We start from the raw sequence: 16049 nt of genomic DNA, 5'->3' as shown, positions 1-16049 counted from the left end.
TGTTTTAGTTTACTCTTCATCTACCTTGTGTTCTTTTTCTGCTTCTAGTGAACCACAAACAGATCACCCATGACCTGTCCTGGCTTTTCACCTTGTCTTAGGCCTTTTTCTCCAATACTGAGATGTAGAATATTGGCAACATAGCCATTAGTCCTGCTACAGGTAGGGAAATGTGGCACAGATGTGCAGGGTCAGGAGTCCGGAATGAGTTTGGGATGGGCAAGAGTGAATTAGAGAGGCTATTGCAAGTAATGGTGAGAGTAGTAGAGCATGAGTCTTGGTAGAAGGTGAGTACAGTAGCAGAGAGAGTGAAGATGGTGGTATTTACTTTTCGCAAGTGGAGAAAGTTCTTCTGACACGGCTGAACAATCCTCCAGACCATGGCAACCTCTGAACCAGATTGGCAAGGCCTGGTGTCATGTCCTTCATTGCCAGTTCTGGGGAAATAGGGTGGCCTTGTTCTGCAGACCCTCCACCGCCAGAACTTCCAGGTTCTTGTTGGTAAAATAAGACACCAATTTCTCCTTCTCATGCAAATGTCTGCAAGCATGTAGGGCAGCACCAGATTGCCAACACTTGACCTGGTGTCCAACAGTCTCTCAGATATGGTGATTGTCTATCCCAGCAGTGGTCAGTATTTCTGGCCATAGCGAGTAGGAGATTCGGGTTAGCATCATATGAGAGGAGCACCATAGGAACCTTTTATCGGAGTGAATGAGGTGTGTTTTGGACAGTAGTTTAAAAAAACTGAGTCCTTATGGAGAAAAACCCTCCATGAAATTCAGTGAAACTGACATTTGATCAAAATGTCGTAAGGTAAAGCCCATAGTATAATTTAGTTTTGAGGGTAGTTGATTTAATCAGATTAAACGCATTGAATGAAAAGAATCTCTACCTCATAACTATTTTAGTAATTTAGGGATTAAAAGTTGATCTTTACTTAAATCAAATAAAAAATAAATTAATCTGTAAAATATGTTGAGTCAATTAATAAATTTGAACTTATAAAGAAGTCAGAATATCTGACACCCCATTATGTGTGTAGTTAGGTGTTTGTTGCCTCTTTGAGAGTGGTGTCTCAGAAGTGGGAGCTGGAGGGGCAGTCCAGAACTGCCTGTGGAGCCAATCAGGCATCCAATAAAGTATTCCCTGTTCTAATTTACTCTCCGTCTACCTCTGTTTTAGTGAACCACAAACAGATCACCCATTACCTGTTCTGGCACTTTTCACCTTGTCTTGTAATCTATAAAATACATGTTGAGTCAATTTTAATTAAAGTTTAAAAACTTTACCACCTATAGCTACAATCAGTGCAATCAATCAAGTTGCCAAAGAAAAAGCCTGCATAGAAGCAAAATGCCTTGTTTGTGCTGTGTGAATACTACAAGGTTGAATTCTTTTTATACTATGATTTTCCTTTTATTCCTGACATTTCTATGGTAAGTATATACCACACAGAGAGTTCAAATAGAACTACTCTCAAATGAATGACAGTTGGAAGACTTGGGTTTTTTTAACGCTATTTGTAGTCTCAACTTTTTAAAGCTATGACAAGATTTAGGGCTAACTCTTAAGATACTGCAAAATAAGGAGGCATGGACCTGAAGGCATTCAAATTTTAGCCTGAACATGCTTAACTTCCTAGAATGTGAAAATTAATCTTATTTTAAAAACGGTCTCCAGATCCTTGCTCTTTTTGTATTTGGATAATGGCAGTGGGTGCCATTACCTGTCCAGTATCTAAATAATTCATAGTGATCATGCAGTCAGAAATATACTTCCCTTACCATATTTTGGCATGTTTATTATATCATTTGTCCTTCCTCAAGTGGTTGTCATTTGATTGCTTTAGTGGGGTCACTCATTTACCACCTGACAACAGTGTCTACATCTTTAAAAGGTAATAAATTGGCTGTGTCATGCTTTGTAAAATCCTGAAGTCGTGAAAGGCATTACATTTTAAAAGAAGTATAATTTGTGTACTAAGGCAAGGCTAAGAACTAGATGCATCAGAAATAGAAATACTTCTAATATTTTGTTGACATGTGAACATTGCTGACAAGGCTATTATTTGTTCCTCATTCCTAATTGCCCTTGAGGAGGTGGTGGTGCGCCACTGCAGTCCAGATAGGATACCTAAGCAGTGTTGTGCCTGCTGTGTGTTGAAGGGAGTTCTGACATTTTGACCCACCAACCTTGAATGAATAGGGATACGTTTCCAAGTCAGGATGTGTGTGTCTCGGGAGGGAATTTGTTAATGGGATTTCCCACGCATCTGCTGCCATTGTCTTTCTAGGTGGTAGATATTATGTGTTTGGAAGGTGCTATTGAAGGAGCATTGACAAATTGCTGTAGAGAATCTGGTAAATGGTATACACTACAGCAGCACAGTAAATATTTGCAGGTGATTAATGATCAAACCAAGTTGAATTCTCGAGGATGGTTTTGAGTTTCTTCAGTGTTGGTATCTCTCTCATTCAGGCATGAAGATAATCTTCTATATGCTGCTGAATTGAGATTTTTCATGGTGGGGGTAGGCTTTGGGGAGTCAGGATGTGTTACTTCGTTGTGTATTAGTGCCAGTGTTGGACTGGAGTGGACACCGCAGAAGTTAAATACCACCAGGTTATAGTCCAACAGGTTTATTTGAAAGCACAAGCTTTCGGAGTGTAGCTCCTTCATCAGGTGAAGGGAGAGAAAAGCACACAGGCACAGAATTTATAGGCAGAGAGATTTTTTAAAAATCATACAAATGGTATGATTACAGTGTCAACAGGCCAAATAATAAGCCTCCGCAGGTGATCATAAGTGCCAGACAATGTGAGTAAAGTGTCAACAGCTGAGTAACAAGCAAAGGGACGACCTATGCTCTGATTAAATAAGGCAGAGCAATAATTACAAAAAATTAAGGTGGTGCTGGAGACAAACCAAATGACTGGAATAACATGATGGGTATAAGAGTCACATGTCGAGGGTCTAACCAAAGTAATAAGTAATCCAAAACTGTACAAACTAATAAAGGTAGAGAGGTCATAATAATTTATCAAGGTGATGAGGTCAAAACAGAAGAGTAAGGAAGATTTTACAGATACAGAACAGCGTGGTGGGGGTCACATGTAGTGGGACATGAACCCAAGATCACTGTTGAGGCCACCTTCACGGATACAGGACTACCTTAATTAGTTTGTACACTAAAGGTGCTTTGTATTCATGCCCACTTCTACAATTTGCTGCCTTTTTTTGTCCCTGAGGATGAGATGGAGATAGCTTACTGTATTGTAAATACATCTGATTAAGATGCCTGTTATTTCTGTCATCATCTTTGAGGTGTCCATGGCATTTTCTCCAGAGGCAATTGCACCTGCAACATAAGTCCCAACATGCAATTCCAGCCGGTTTTGCTGCAATGATTCTGGCCATTAGAATAGGTGGACCAATGCCATGGATTAGATATTTGGATAATTGACTTGCTTGGGCATGTTACAAAATAGTTCTGTGGCAGACTGGACTGGAACTGGGTTTTCTAACTCTACCACTTCACCACAAGATCCTTGTAGCAGAATTTTTTTTGTTTTAAGGCAATTGAACAATTTGAGCCCAAATAGCCCACAAAAGGTTTTATATTCTAATAACTGAGCTAACCTGGATACTGTTAAACATGATGAGGTTGCTAATTGTCAAAGTGCTGACCTATTTGTCTAGCTTATCCAACTCAAATAACAGTGGTGGAGGCAGTCACAAATTGCTCATTCCACACCTTATTATGTTGTAATAGAATAAAGAAGCCAATAATTAAGCAGACCTTTGACCAGCAGTCACTCATTTAATTATCTTTTGTTGCTGAACCCATACCGAGAAAGAGCACGTTGAAATTTCACAGAGTGCTAAATGAGCATTGTTATCAAGGAAAATTGGTCTTTTTTTAAAACTAAGTCAATTTGTGTTCTTTTGGACAGTATAAAATAAGATGTGAGAACAACTAAAGTGAATGGCATCCACAGTAATGATCATTAGCGAGAATGGTGTTGCAGTATATGAATTGGATTCCTGCATTATGTTCACGTGGAACATTATTGTGCAAATATCACACTTGTTCATAGAAATCCAGAATACGTACACAATGGCTGATGGAATGTAATGGAGAGTGTGATGCAATATGTTTTTTTCGGATGGGATGAAGATAAGGTGAACTGAACTGTAATTGTCTGCTGTTAGAATATTGCCATATGCCTCTCGTGTTTATTTTTGATTAGTAGTCAACTAGGCAAAGTCTAGATGGTGGGCACAAGATTCCAGAGAGTGGTCACAGCTATTGAAACTGGATTTTAGCAAAGGGAATGGATATTGCTAGATAGGGAGGGAGAACAGAGCAAGGTGATGAAAAGATTTGATCTACAGAGCCTACCTAGAAAATCTACATAATGATCTCCAATTTGGTAATTTTTATGACCATTTATGGTTGTGGCTTAGTGGTAGCTCCCTTGCTGCTGAGTTAAAGATTGTGGCTCAAGTCCTACATAGAGTTTTGAGCATTCAAGTTAACAGTTCAATACAATTTGAGGAAGTGTATGTGCCATAGTTTGGATGAGACAGTAAAATGAGGCCTCAACTCCCTATGTGTCATTGTTCCATTCAAATTAGAGCATCAAAGTTCTTACGTCTTTGTCAATATTTAAATTTAATTCAGAACCTAAATACAGATAACCTAATCACTTAATTCTTTGCTATATGGCTGCATATTTCTTGCATTGTCATGACTACATTTCAAGGGTAATTAATTGGCTGTAAGTTGTTTTGCAACATTGAGGTTTTGTTGCCAACATGTAAGTGTTTTAATTGTACTACTAAGTTTTTTAGTTTTGATTCTAATTACTTTAAAATTAATGCATGCATAAAATGAAGCTACTATGAATAGTTGCAAATGTTTAATCACTTCTTCAACAAATGTTATCTACATGTATTAAACAAAGGAGACTGAAGAATTTTCGAACTACAATTTTAAATAACCTGATGAATTTCTGTTGCAATGCATTACGAAATGAATGTGTTGCATCAAAAAGTGTTGAAAAGCAGTTTCCTAAACAAATTTTTACATTGCATTGCAATAATATATTAGACCTTGAAAGACTTAATTTTCTGATAAAAACAAAGCAAGATAAATTTGGTTATGTTTATATCTTTCCATTAATTGAGGAAAAATGCATACTACCAAGATTACTGTAAATTTCACAGTATTTTGGAAAATATAGTTGTATTGCATGTAGTTTATTTTATAATTTTAAACATTACAATCATTTTTTGCAAAAATAAATGTAATCTGTGATATGTTTTTGTCATTGATAACAGAAATTAAGACCAGGAAATATCAGTATTTAGGTATTTGTAAAGGTTGGTGATATAAATTTGATCATTGGGCAAAGAAATGCAGTTAAGTCATCTTCCAATTTTGGATCCAAATCTGAAATGCAGCTTTTAAAACAACTTTCTAAAAATATTGTCTTAAGTTGTTATTGTTGACATGGGCAAAGACATGAGAAAATCCTACCTCCTGGACAAGTGTAGAAGCAGTTCAGCCGTGTCTCCTTCACAATTATGCCTTTGTATTTGCTTTCCATTCCTTGTGCAGGTTGTTTGGACAACTGTATGGTGGCTTTCTGATGAAGAACTGATGGAAGCTTTTTACCTTCCATGGCAATAATTCTATGTTCATTGAAAATTCTTATTACTTTTTGCTGAAATCAATCTCAAAGTTATTTCTTTGAAGATCAGTCCATTGTGGCATAGCTGGGGTTAGAATGTTTATTCTTCCTAATGAATCATGTCCAAAAGTGAGAGGTGGAGAAGGACGGTGGCTTTATATGTTGATGTCCTCCACTCTAAGGAGTTAAATTGTGGCATGCATCGGTGCTGACATTTTGATATGGGGCCTTCATTTCATTTAAGAGGAAGCAAAGATAAAAGCTTCAGCCATGCTCGAAATACAAGTCCGTTAAGATTATAAAATTCTCCCAAGAATTTGTCATGATCTTGTGATGAACTTTCAAAACATTCTCTACATTTTTAACCCAGCTGTGTGTGGGAGCAGGTAGGGAGAGAGAAAAGAGGGAAAAATGGACATTATTTGAAGCAAGTAATTATTAATATTTCTTCTGGAGTCTCCTAGAACGAACATCAGTAAAGTATTTTTCATATTGCAAGGGAAGTACATGGAAATTAGGTTTCAAGTCAGTATTGTGTGTAATGTTAGTATTGTTGATGGACCATATCATTAAACTGTGTTAATTATAACACAATACTATGAAGAGTTATTTTGTGTTCTATTTGAGTTAATACCATAAATCATTTATTTGTAAAAGCCAGATGAAATTGAGATTTTTTTTAAATGTCAAGGCAGCTAGTCTCATTAATTGCTCTCCCATCTGAGTCATAAGGTTGTGGGTATTCGAGGGTTTGACATTCCGCTATCCATCGCAAGATCATGATTGAAAAATCTTAGCTGATCAATAGTAATCAATCACCAGTAAGAACCTCAGCACGTTCAGTAACATGCAATGGTATTGCCATCAGAGGTACCAGCATCAACGTCTTAATTGGAAACTGACTTAGACCAGCCATCTGCACTATAATTACTGGAAATCAGAGGCTGGATGTTCTATGATGAATAGCTTGCTTCCCAATGCCTCCAACCTCCACTACTGACAAATGTGATGGAATACTTTGCTTGCTTGGATTGGTTCAGCTGTCAGAACACATTTGCTCAGTTTACCAACACTTCAGCCATTGCTCTACCGTGCCTAAAACGCTAGGACTGCAATGTGTATCACCTACACAATTTTCCGCATCAATTTATCAATGATCCTTCCTTAACAGGCGTTGAGTTCTGAGACAGATCAATCATGACCTTGTTGTAGAGCAGGACAGGCATTAGGGACTGAATGGATCATTCCATCATATTTCTTAAATTCTTATGTTACCTCCCAAACCTCCAACCTTCATACAGAAGATACGATCAGCTGCATGGAAACATGTCAATAATTCATGCATCATTCCTAACTTTCAGGTATTTTACCATCGTATTTGCAATTAGATCTACAGTCTTAGAATGTGCAATTTAATTTAAGTGGAAAAGAAAGTACTTTCTGAAATGTAGTCACTGTTGTAATATAGGAAACATGGCAGCCAATTTGTGCACAGCCAATTGCCACAAACTGCAGTGTGATAGTGAGCAAGTAATTTTTTTGATGTTGATTGTCACACAAATATTGTTCCGGGTTAAGTTGCCTGCTTCTTTGAAATAGTGTCATGTGATCTTGTACTTTTACCTCAGAGCAGATGGACCCTACGTTTTTAGCATTTCATGCCAAAGATGGCAACTCCAATAGTACACCTCCCTCAGTACTGCACTTATGTGATAGCCTTGGTAATTTTTGTGTGCTCGATTTTCTGAAGTGGGATCTTGAAACTCAGAGGGGCAAGTGATTATGAACTGAACCACAGTTGACTAAATACATTTTGTCTTCCTTGACTGGGATGGTGACCATGCTGTCTCCCTGCCTCACTTGGGTTAATCCAGGGTGAGAAGCCATGTGGATGGTCTTCATTTCTAGATGCCTGTTGAGGCCCTTAAGAGAAGGAATTGCATTTCACCAATGCCAGACAGGTGACCAATTGTTGGATTTGCTCGTGTCTAGATGGGGTGTGGGGTGGCTGTCTTTCAAAGGCATTTTGTCCCTGGTTTGGGGACGGTGAATTGGGAAGTTAATCCCCTCCCTTTTCCTCTGACCTCTGCTCTTTCCCAACTCCCAGATCCACCCCACCTCCACTTCCTCCTCCCCCAGCCCCAACCCCAACCCCCTACCATTCCCTACCCTTAAATTGGCAACATGTTGATCCTGCAATCACTGTCACTTTAAGGTTCTCTAGTGATAAACTTTGCTGAAAGGCCAAGTGTGTTATTGCTTTGTTGAAAGTTTTCTGGAGTGGAATGTCTGCCCTACTGGAGGAGTACAGTAATTAAATATCCTGGCAGCATTGTTCCCTCTCCCAAATAAGGTTTTAATTCTATCAGGGCACTCTGAGATCGATCCAGCAGAAGTGCCATCTGTGGGTGTCAGGCTCTCCTTATTCAATTCAACCATTTGTTTCTGGCTGTTAATAGAATCAATTAAAAATATAGTTTCAGCACTTTAAAATTATTTTGTTGATTTTTGTCTCAGGTTATTTTACTAAGCCTTCAATTTGATTCTGTAGGCCTACTATGAACAATTGCACGAGGAGAAAAATATTTTTGCTACAGTTGAAAATACCTTTTCTCCCCATTCCTCCACCATTCAAAATCCTCTGGTTTATACAACTTTCTGAACTCATGCATCCAGTTTAGCTCATTGGCTAGCAGTCAAAATATGCTTGGATTTCTCCCTGTATTACTCAAACAAGTCTGTTTGCACTTAATCATGTCATCTTTTGTAGAAAGTTTTGATTATATCACACAATTGGGATTCAGTAGCTTGGTATGGTAAATTCTATAGAAATTAGAGTAATACTTATGCATTCTAACATACAGTAGAATTTGGCAAATCAAAAGGCACAGTCTTCATTTGTGTTGTTAATTTTTAGTTTTCTCTGAAACTAGTTGCAAAACATCTGCAAGTTGTAATTGCAGTCATGGAATGTGAAGATAATACAGTTAATAATCTGTACTTATATACTTAATTTTCCTTGCGGAGAGATTTAGGCTGCATAAAAGACTAAAGTTGTCAAAAATTGTCTTTATTCATGGTGGAAGTGACACTACTGTGACTGGCACCAAAATGTAGTGCAGTGGTGGTATTGGTGAACCATGCGCTGCTCGGTGGATGAAAGTCTTTTCCATCTCAAGTGTCTTGTTCAAATTTAATGCAATATTCCTAAAATAGTAAAGTGAGGTTGAAACAGGAGCGCAGGATCCAAATATAGTTTTGCAGCTCATGATTGCTATGTAATATTGACAATTTAATCAAAAAATTTTAATCACTTTGACTAATAATTATGATGTGGTGGTGCCGGTGTTGAACTATGGTGGACAAGGTCAGAAGTGACATGACACCAGGTTATAGTCCAACAGGTTTATTTGAAATCACAAGCTTTGAGTGCTGCTCCTTCAACAGGGGACTTCACCTGATAAAGGAGCAACGCTCCAAAAGCTTGTGAAAACACTGGTGAAGGAGCTCAGCTTATGATTTCAAATAAACCTGTGATGGACTGTTAACCTGATGGTGTGTTACTTCTGACATTAAAATTTTAAAATTAGAATTATGGACTTTATTGTGACTTCTGTGCCTTCAAAATAAAGACAAAACATTGCTAGTTGAAGTCCAAGTTGTGCTGCACAATACTTCCCAACAATTATGCTGTTAATAATCCAATTTGTAGGAACCATTTTGAAATGCAAATGTTTCGACGTACAAACTAGAGTTAGTGATTTTGGTGATAAGGAGCTAGGCACATGAAGCTGTGAAAATAGTTTAAATTCTGTGCAGCCATTTTTAAAAACAAGCAAATTAGTTTACAAAATTGAATGTCCTTCAGGATTAGCTTCTTATGGAGCATATACCATTTAATCGTTTGAGTAATCAATAATATATATCTTTACATTCCTGTAGTGATTGAGAAATGGTCTGAATCTACTTTCAGTTATTGTCTTGACACGCCAATGCAACATTTAGATTAGATTCCCTACAGGGTGGAAATAGGCCCTTCGGCCCAACAAGTCCCCACTGACCCTCTGGAGAGTAACCCACCCAGACCCATTTCCCTCTGACTAATGCACCTAACACTACGGGCAACTTAGAATGACCAATTCACCTGACCTGCACATCTTTGCACTGTGGGAGAAAACTGGAGCACCTGGAGGAAACCCACACAGACACTGGGAGAATGTACAAACTCCACACAGACAGTCACCTGAGGCTGGAATTGAACCTGGGTCCCTGGTACTGTGAGGCACCATTTAGGCAGACAGATTCTTGATAGCTAGATTTTTGCAAATGGTGTAGCTTAATCCACTTTGGAGTAAAGCTGTTAATGCTTTTGTTGGTGAGGGATACTCCATAATTCAAAGATACGTACATTAGAGTATGTTAAAAACTGAATAACCCAGAGCAGATCCAGGGCACTCTGTCCTACTTTACTGTTTGCTTTTTATTGCTTCAAAATATTTCTGCTTGAAATTAATGGTAGCATGCTGGTTTTTGTCAAGCAAATTTAGCAACAAACCAAAGAGGCTGTGGCACGAGGAGCGACTTTTTTTGTGTGGGCTTTTTGATACATTACTCCAGTAAATCCATGTGTAGCTTTTAAATATTCAGCCAGTGTACTGTTACTGGTGGAGCAGTTATTTGTATTTTATTTACAAGCTGAATTGTGTATCAATTTTGAGTCCTGTATTTTAAACTAATATCATACTGCTAGCCAGAAAAGATGATAAATTCTTATCAGTCTGTTTACTACTTTTCATTAGGTAGGAGTTGCAATTTTTAGCATGTGCTATGCCTGCCTTTTTTTTTTCTCATTGTAGATAGTGCCTCCTCTTCATGAGCCCAACATAATATTTTTAACATTTATAATGAGTGTTGAAAATGAGAAAATTAAAGAGGAAATTTTAGTTTGCATGCTGTCATATGCCTGTTTTATATTATTAATTTCAGTGTCAATCTATGGGATCTGGTTCTATGATGAGGTGGAATGTCAAAGAATTGCAGAACTTATGAAGAAGTAAGTATTTCTTTCTCTCTCTTGCTGTCTCAATATAATCGAAGTAGAGCCCTCTGCCACATCCTCCAATTGGTAGGACCAGCATTCAAATTTACGCTTTGTTTCTTTTGCCCCATTCTGTTGAAGTCTACACATTTTCTTATTCACCCAATTCAAGGACTGAGCAGAGCAAATATGACAAGCAGATTTAAATTTCACAGTTCATGACTGTTATAAAATTTGATAATTATACGTGAAGTTAACTGTGACTTAAATAATTCGTTATGGAACCTTATTAACGCTTGAATGTCGAGTCTTTGAAAAATAAAAAATATTGAGATGCTATTTTTTAAAAGTGATACTCATTGTTTTGGAGTAAAGTGAGAAAATAAACATGTCTGTACTGTCATTCTAAAACTTGCATTTCATTTTGCTAGATGCTTACTACTATTTAATGTTTCTATATGTGTTGAAGGCTTTTCTGAGAATTTTACTGAAAAGCAATTTTAGTTTCCATATAGGTTGTGACCAAACAGGCAGTCCATAAATGGAATTGACCTCAATTAACATCAGAGCTGAAAATGTGTTGCTGGAAAAGCGCAGCAGGTCAGGCAGCATCCAAGGAACAGGAGAATCGACGTTTCGGGCATAAGCCCTTCTTCGATTCTCCTGTTCCTTGGATGCTGCCTGACCTGCTGCGCTTTTCCAGCAACACATCTTCAGCTCTGATCTCCAGCATCTGCAGTCCTCACTTTCTCCTCAATTAACATCAGCCAACAACTGTTTTTGAAACGTCCTGACCGTAGTGCTGAGATTAGGCCAGTTAATTTTGTAAGTGAAAGCAGGGTCCTGTCGGCTCTCTCGGAGGCTTTAAAAGATTTTGTGAGCTTATTTTGAAAAAGAGCCACTAATGCTCAGTAACAGCAGTGTGTGCCATCTATAAGCCACACTGTAGTAATTCACCAAGGCTCCTCAGACAGCACCTTCCAAATCTACTTCCATCTAGAAGGACAAAGGCAGTAGATACTTGGGGATGCCACCACCTGCAATTTTCTCTCCAAGCCACTTGCCATCCTGACTTGAAAATATATCACCATTCCTTCTGTCACTTGGTCGAAATCCTGGAACCCCTTCTGTAAAGTCAAAGTGGATGTATTTACAATGCATGAACAGCAATGGTTCAAGAGGCAGTTTGCTGCCACCTTTCTCAAGGATCATTAGGGATGGGCAATAAATGCTGACCTAGTCAGCAATTCCTAATTCCCAAGAATAAATTTTTAAAAATAGTTTTGCTTAGAATAGCAATCAACTTTTAATGTCCAACCAACATTCAGGAACAGATCATGTGGACATTGCTATGCTTTTTCTTCAGTCTTTCAAAGTGCGAATTGAATTCTGCATTTTCCATGTTAATGAGTATACCTCAAAAGTATTTCATCAGTTCTAAAGTGCCTAATGAACCCTTTTTGTGAAAGATGCTAAATAAATGCAAGCTCTGAACATAAGATCACAAGCCAATTATTTCTCATTAGTATTACTTCTGAGCTCATTTTTGGCATGGATGTTAAATTGCTCATGAATCTGAGGTCCTGTGCAATGCTAGGTACAGTCAGATCTTCAGTCACATCACAGTGATGACCTTTCTCTAGTCTGTACAGCTCACTTGCTCAATGAAAGTCAGAACCAAGTCTTTACTGTTCAAGATTGATCCTGCACCTGATGCAGACCCAAAAAATGGATACACTGAATTTTTGAATCAGTATTTTGGCAATCATTAAGAATTTTTTTGCAGTATCAGGGCTTTGCTGGTAAGATCAGCATTTGTTATTTGCCCCTAATTGCCCCTGGGAAGGTAGTGGTGAGCTACCTTGAACCACTGTCAGTCCATGTGATGTAGCTACGCAATGAGATGCCAATCAAACATACTGTTTTATTTTGGATGAAATCAAGATCCATGAGTATTGCTCGAGCTGCACTGCTCCAATAAAGTGGAAAGAATTCCATTGTGGACTTGTGCATTAAGATGCAGGACAAACTTTGGGAAGTTAGCTGGTGAGATAATCACGGCAGAATTCCTCACCACTGATCATCATCATTTTGCAAATAGTCATTACCTACTACTTGCGTGATATGAATGTTAATTCATCTCGGTTTTAAACATTGTCCTGGTCTTACTACATTATAAAAATTGTGACAACCCATGTATAGTTTTAATTTGGTTTTGTGTTAATGGGAAGATATTGCTTCAGCATTCTAGGAACCTTGTTGGCAGGGAGTCTGGAGATCGGTTTTGTCAAGATGCATTTTAATAGGATTTGTGATTTTTTTTTGAAGATTTGTAGCTCAGGTTGTAAGTTTGCTCACTGAGCTGGTAGGTTTGTTCTCAGACATTTCGTCACCATGCTAGGTAACTTCATCAGGTGAGCCTCCAGTGAAGTGCTTGTGTTCTGTCCCGCTTTCTATTTACGTGTCTTGGTCGGTTGTGGTGGGCAATATCATTTCTGGTTCTCTTTCTGAGAGGTTGGTAAATGCAAATCGATGTGTTTGCTGATGGAGTTCTGGTTTGAATGCCAGGCCTCTAGGAACTCCCATGCCTGTCTTTGTTTAGCCTGTCCTAGGATGGATATGTGGTCACAGTCGAAGTGGTGTCCTTTTTTGTCTATGTGTAAGGATACTAGTGGCTGTGGGTCATGTCTTTTGATAGCTAGTTGGTGCTCACGTATCCTGATGGCTAGTTTCCTTCCTGTTTGTCCGATGTAGTGTTTGTTGCAGTCAAGAACACCAGCGCTTCACCGGAGGCTCACTGATGATGTTACCTAGCATGGTGACATAACATCTCAGAACAAACCTACAACTCAGTGAGCAAACTTCCTGAATTTCAATAAGGTTTTTTATAACCCTGTAATAGAGAAATGGTTAACAGATTTGTTTTTCCCAAAGGTATAGGAAAATAAACAACTATTGTTGAGTGTCAAGAATGGCACACTGAAAGGCAGAATAATCTATAAAGCAGTCAGTCTCTATATGGTTGGGTGAGACAAATGGAAACAGGAATGTTGAACTCTCCAGCAAGAAATCTAAGAAATATTACTGGAAACTGAGTTCTAGGACCTGTTTAAAATAAAGCAACAATGAGTGTAGTCTGTACTTTGCTTTAGGTGTCTTAAGGAATATATGAGCTGGAACAAAAATCGATCTAATGAATGCGCAGAAATTTGCTCAAAGGAAGCTCATTGCAGCTGTGCCAGTCTAAGCAAGAAGCCTTAGTGTGGAAGCAGTGGTAACACTTTTTTTTAAAACTGAGTTTTTTCTGTTTGTTAGAATATTGCTGGGGATAAAAGAGTACTGAGTTTGAGTCCTTTTCTGATGATTAATGAAAACTTTGCAACCTTTTAATCTATTGTAATTAGTTTTCTTTTCCTTGTTTAATAAATGGTTTGTTCTTTGTCTTAAAAATACACTGGCAGTCCCCTGTAAATATGTTCAGTAACTGATCTCCATGATTTAAAAACGCACAGCAAAGTTAAGATCTAACAAACCAGGTTTCATTCGGGAACTGATTTGTCCAATATTAACATTAACCGATATCATAATAAAGTGGGGGCTTTTGAGAGATCAAAGCTCATTGAATTCAAGATGAATCTGAATCCTTAAAGATATAACTGCATAGTAACAAGAGAAAATAAATTATACTGATTTAAATTATAAGTAAATTTTGACTGTTGCAAAAAACCTTCCGGGGTAGATGATGTAAATGTTAAAGTGTTGAAACCTTACGTGAAGGCTAACCTGAGAGAGTTAGAGGACAAAATGAAGTAAGAAATAAAAACAAGATCTCTTGAGCATAACATAATAGTGATTACTCAGAATTTAGAGTTAGAAGAAGAGACTCCTTAAAGTGATGTATCGTACCTTGAATTAGCTAAGATTCTTTTACAAAAGAAAAACAAAACTTTAATTTGAGGAAAGAGAGCAATGAAAGACCTTGAACTGCAGGGAAAAAGGAGAAATGAAAAGATGGAAAAGAGTGAAAAAAGGAAATCTTAGATTGGCAATAGAGGAGAAAGATAAAGAATGAGTGATGGAAAGGGGAATGGAATTTAAAAAAAAACACTTGAAATGCAATGATAGAGGAAACTCAAAACTTGATTTGACGACAGGAAATCAGAGTAAAGGAAGAAGAGGAGAGAGATGATCAGAGAATGATCTTGATTCTGTTGAGTAATTTAATTAAAATTCTTTGGTTAGTATCTGAATTTACAGAGGAGAGTTGAATGATAATTCACCTATTTGAAAAGCTAGTTATGAATCTGAAGTGACCAAAAGATGCTTGGACCTGAAGTTACAAAGGGCAAAGTTCAATACCTGTGAGCCTGTCCCTGAAAGAGGGTTTGAAAAAGAAACCTAAACAGACATTTGTAGAATTTCAAAGAGAAAAGGAAATGTTGAGGGATGAGTAGTTTCCACACTGTCGGAAATCTAAATCTAAAATCTAAAAACAGTTATTGTGGATTAGGTTCTCCAGGAAGGAGCAAAGGAATTGTATAGTTGAATTAATGCTTGCAGCATGCATTTCTGAGATGCTAGTTTAATGTGGCATATTCTTGGAAATCTGATGTCTCCTGGGAACTATTCAAAATATTTTCTGGCTGTCATAGCATATATCCTGGATCAGATATTAAAAGAATATAGTGCAATTGTAAAACCTATGTTGTACACTGTTAAGTTTTACTTCCAGTATTGTTTCCTTTCTGTTCTTGAGTTTAACTCAGCTGGAGCAGTTGAAGGCACAACAAGAAGTTGGATCACCAATCTCTAACCAAAATGAAGCAGTGGACATTGTGCAGATGCTGTTCAAGGCTGAACACGAATATAACAAGGTGAGTGTGGTGAACACTTACCAAGATACAAACAAAAGATTGAAGGAAACATTTGGACAGTCTCTGATGGTTAAATGTAAATAGAGTGGGAAGTATGTTGTAAACCTAGTTTAATCTTGTTGCAAGCTTGTTCAATTTTTATTTAATGTTTCATTGGGGATGCTGAGCAATTTTGAGTAAAATATAAATATGTCAGAAAACTCTAGAAATGTATTTGAAGCCACTCCAGTGGGTTGTATTTCATGCGTCTTCCTTGGTCAAATATGTAATGGGCTGAAAATGTGTTGCTGGAAAAGCGCAGCAGGTCAGGCAGCATCCAAGGAGCAGGAGAATTGACGTTTCGGGCATGAGCCCTTCTTCAGGAATGAGGAAAGTGTGTCCAGCAGGCTAAGATAAAAGGTAGGGAGGAGGGACTTGGGGGAGGGGCGTTGGAAATGC

The 16049-nt window shown here is 37.9% G+C and overlaps 1 protein-coding gene across 10 annotated transcripts in view; it reads left to right on the top strand.

The window, feature by feature from the left end:
- dcp1b (decapping mRNA 1B) overlaps positions 1-16049 on the top strand; it is a 108593-nt gene that overhangs the window by 59680 nt on the left and 32864 nt on the right. For 9 of the 10 annotated variants that reach the window (XM_043709334.1, XM_043709333.1, XM_043709332.1 and 6 more), the window contains 2 exons: positions 10686-10752; positions 15494-15611. In XM_043709334.1, coding sequence (XP_043565269.1) covers positions 10686-10752; positions 15494-15611 — 185 coding nt within the window. Of the gene's footprint in view, positions 1-9371; positions 9433-10685; positions 10753-15493; positions 15612-16049 lie in introns of those variants that run through there. The other variant, XM_043709341.1, reaches the window with a different exon arrangement.

This window comes from Chiloscyllium plagiosum, chromosome 19 (genome assembly GCF_004010195.1).
Source record: "Chiloscyllium plagiosum isolate BGI_BamShark_2017 chromosome 19, ASM401019v2, whole genome shotgun sequence".
In the NCBI taxonomy this organism is placed as follows: Eukaryota; Metazoa; Chordata; class Chondrichthyes; order Orectolobiformes; family Hemiscylliidae; genus Chiloscyllium; species Chiloscyllium plagiosum.
Note: the sequence above shows the minus strand (reverse complement) of the source record. Positions and strands in the feature narration are given on the sequence as shown.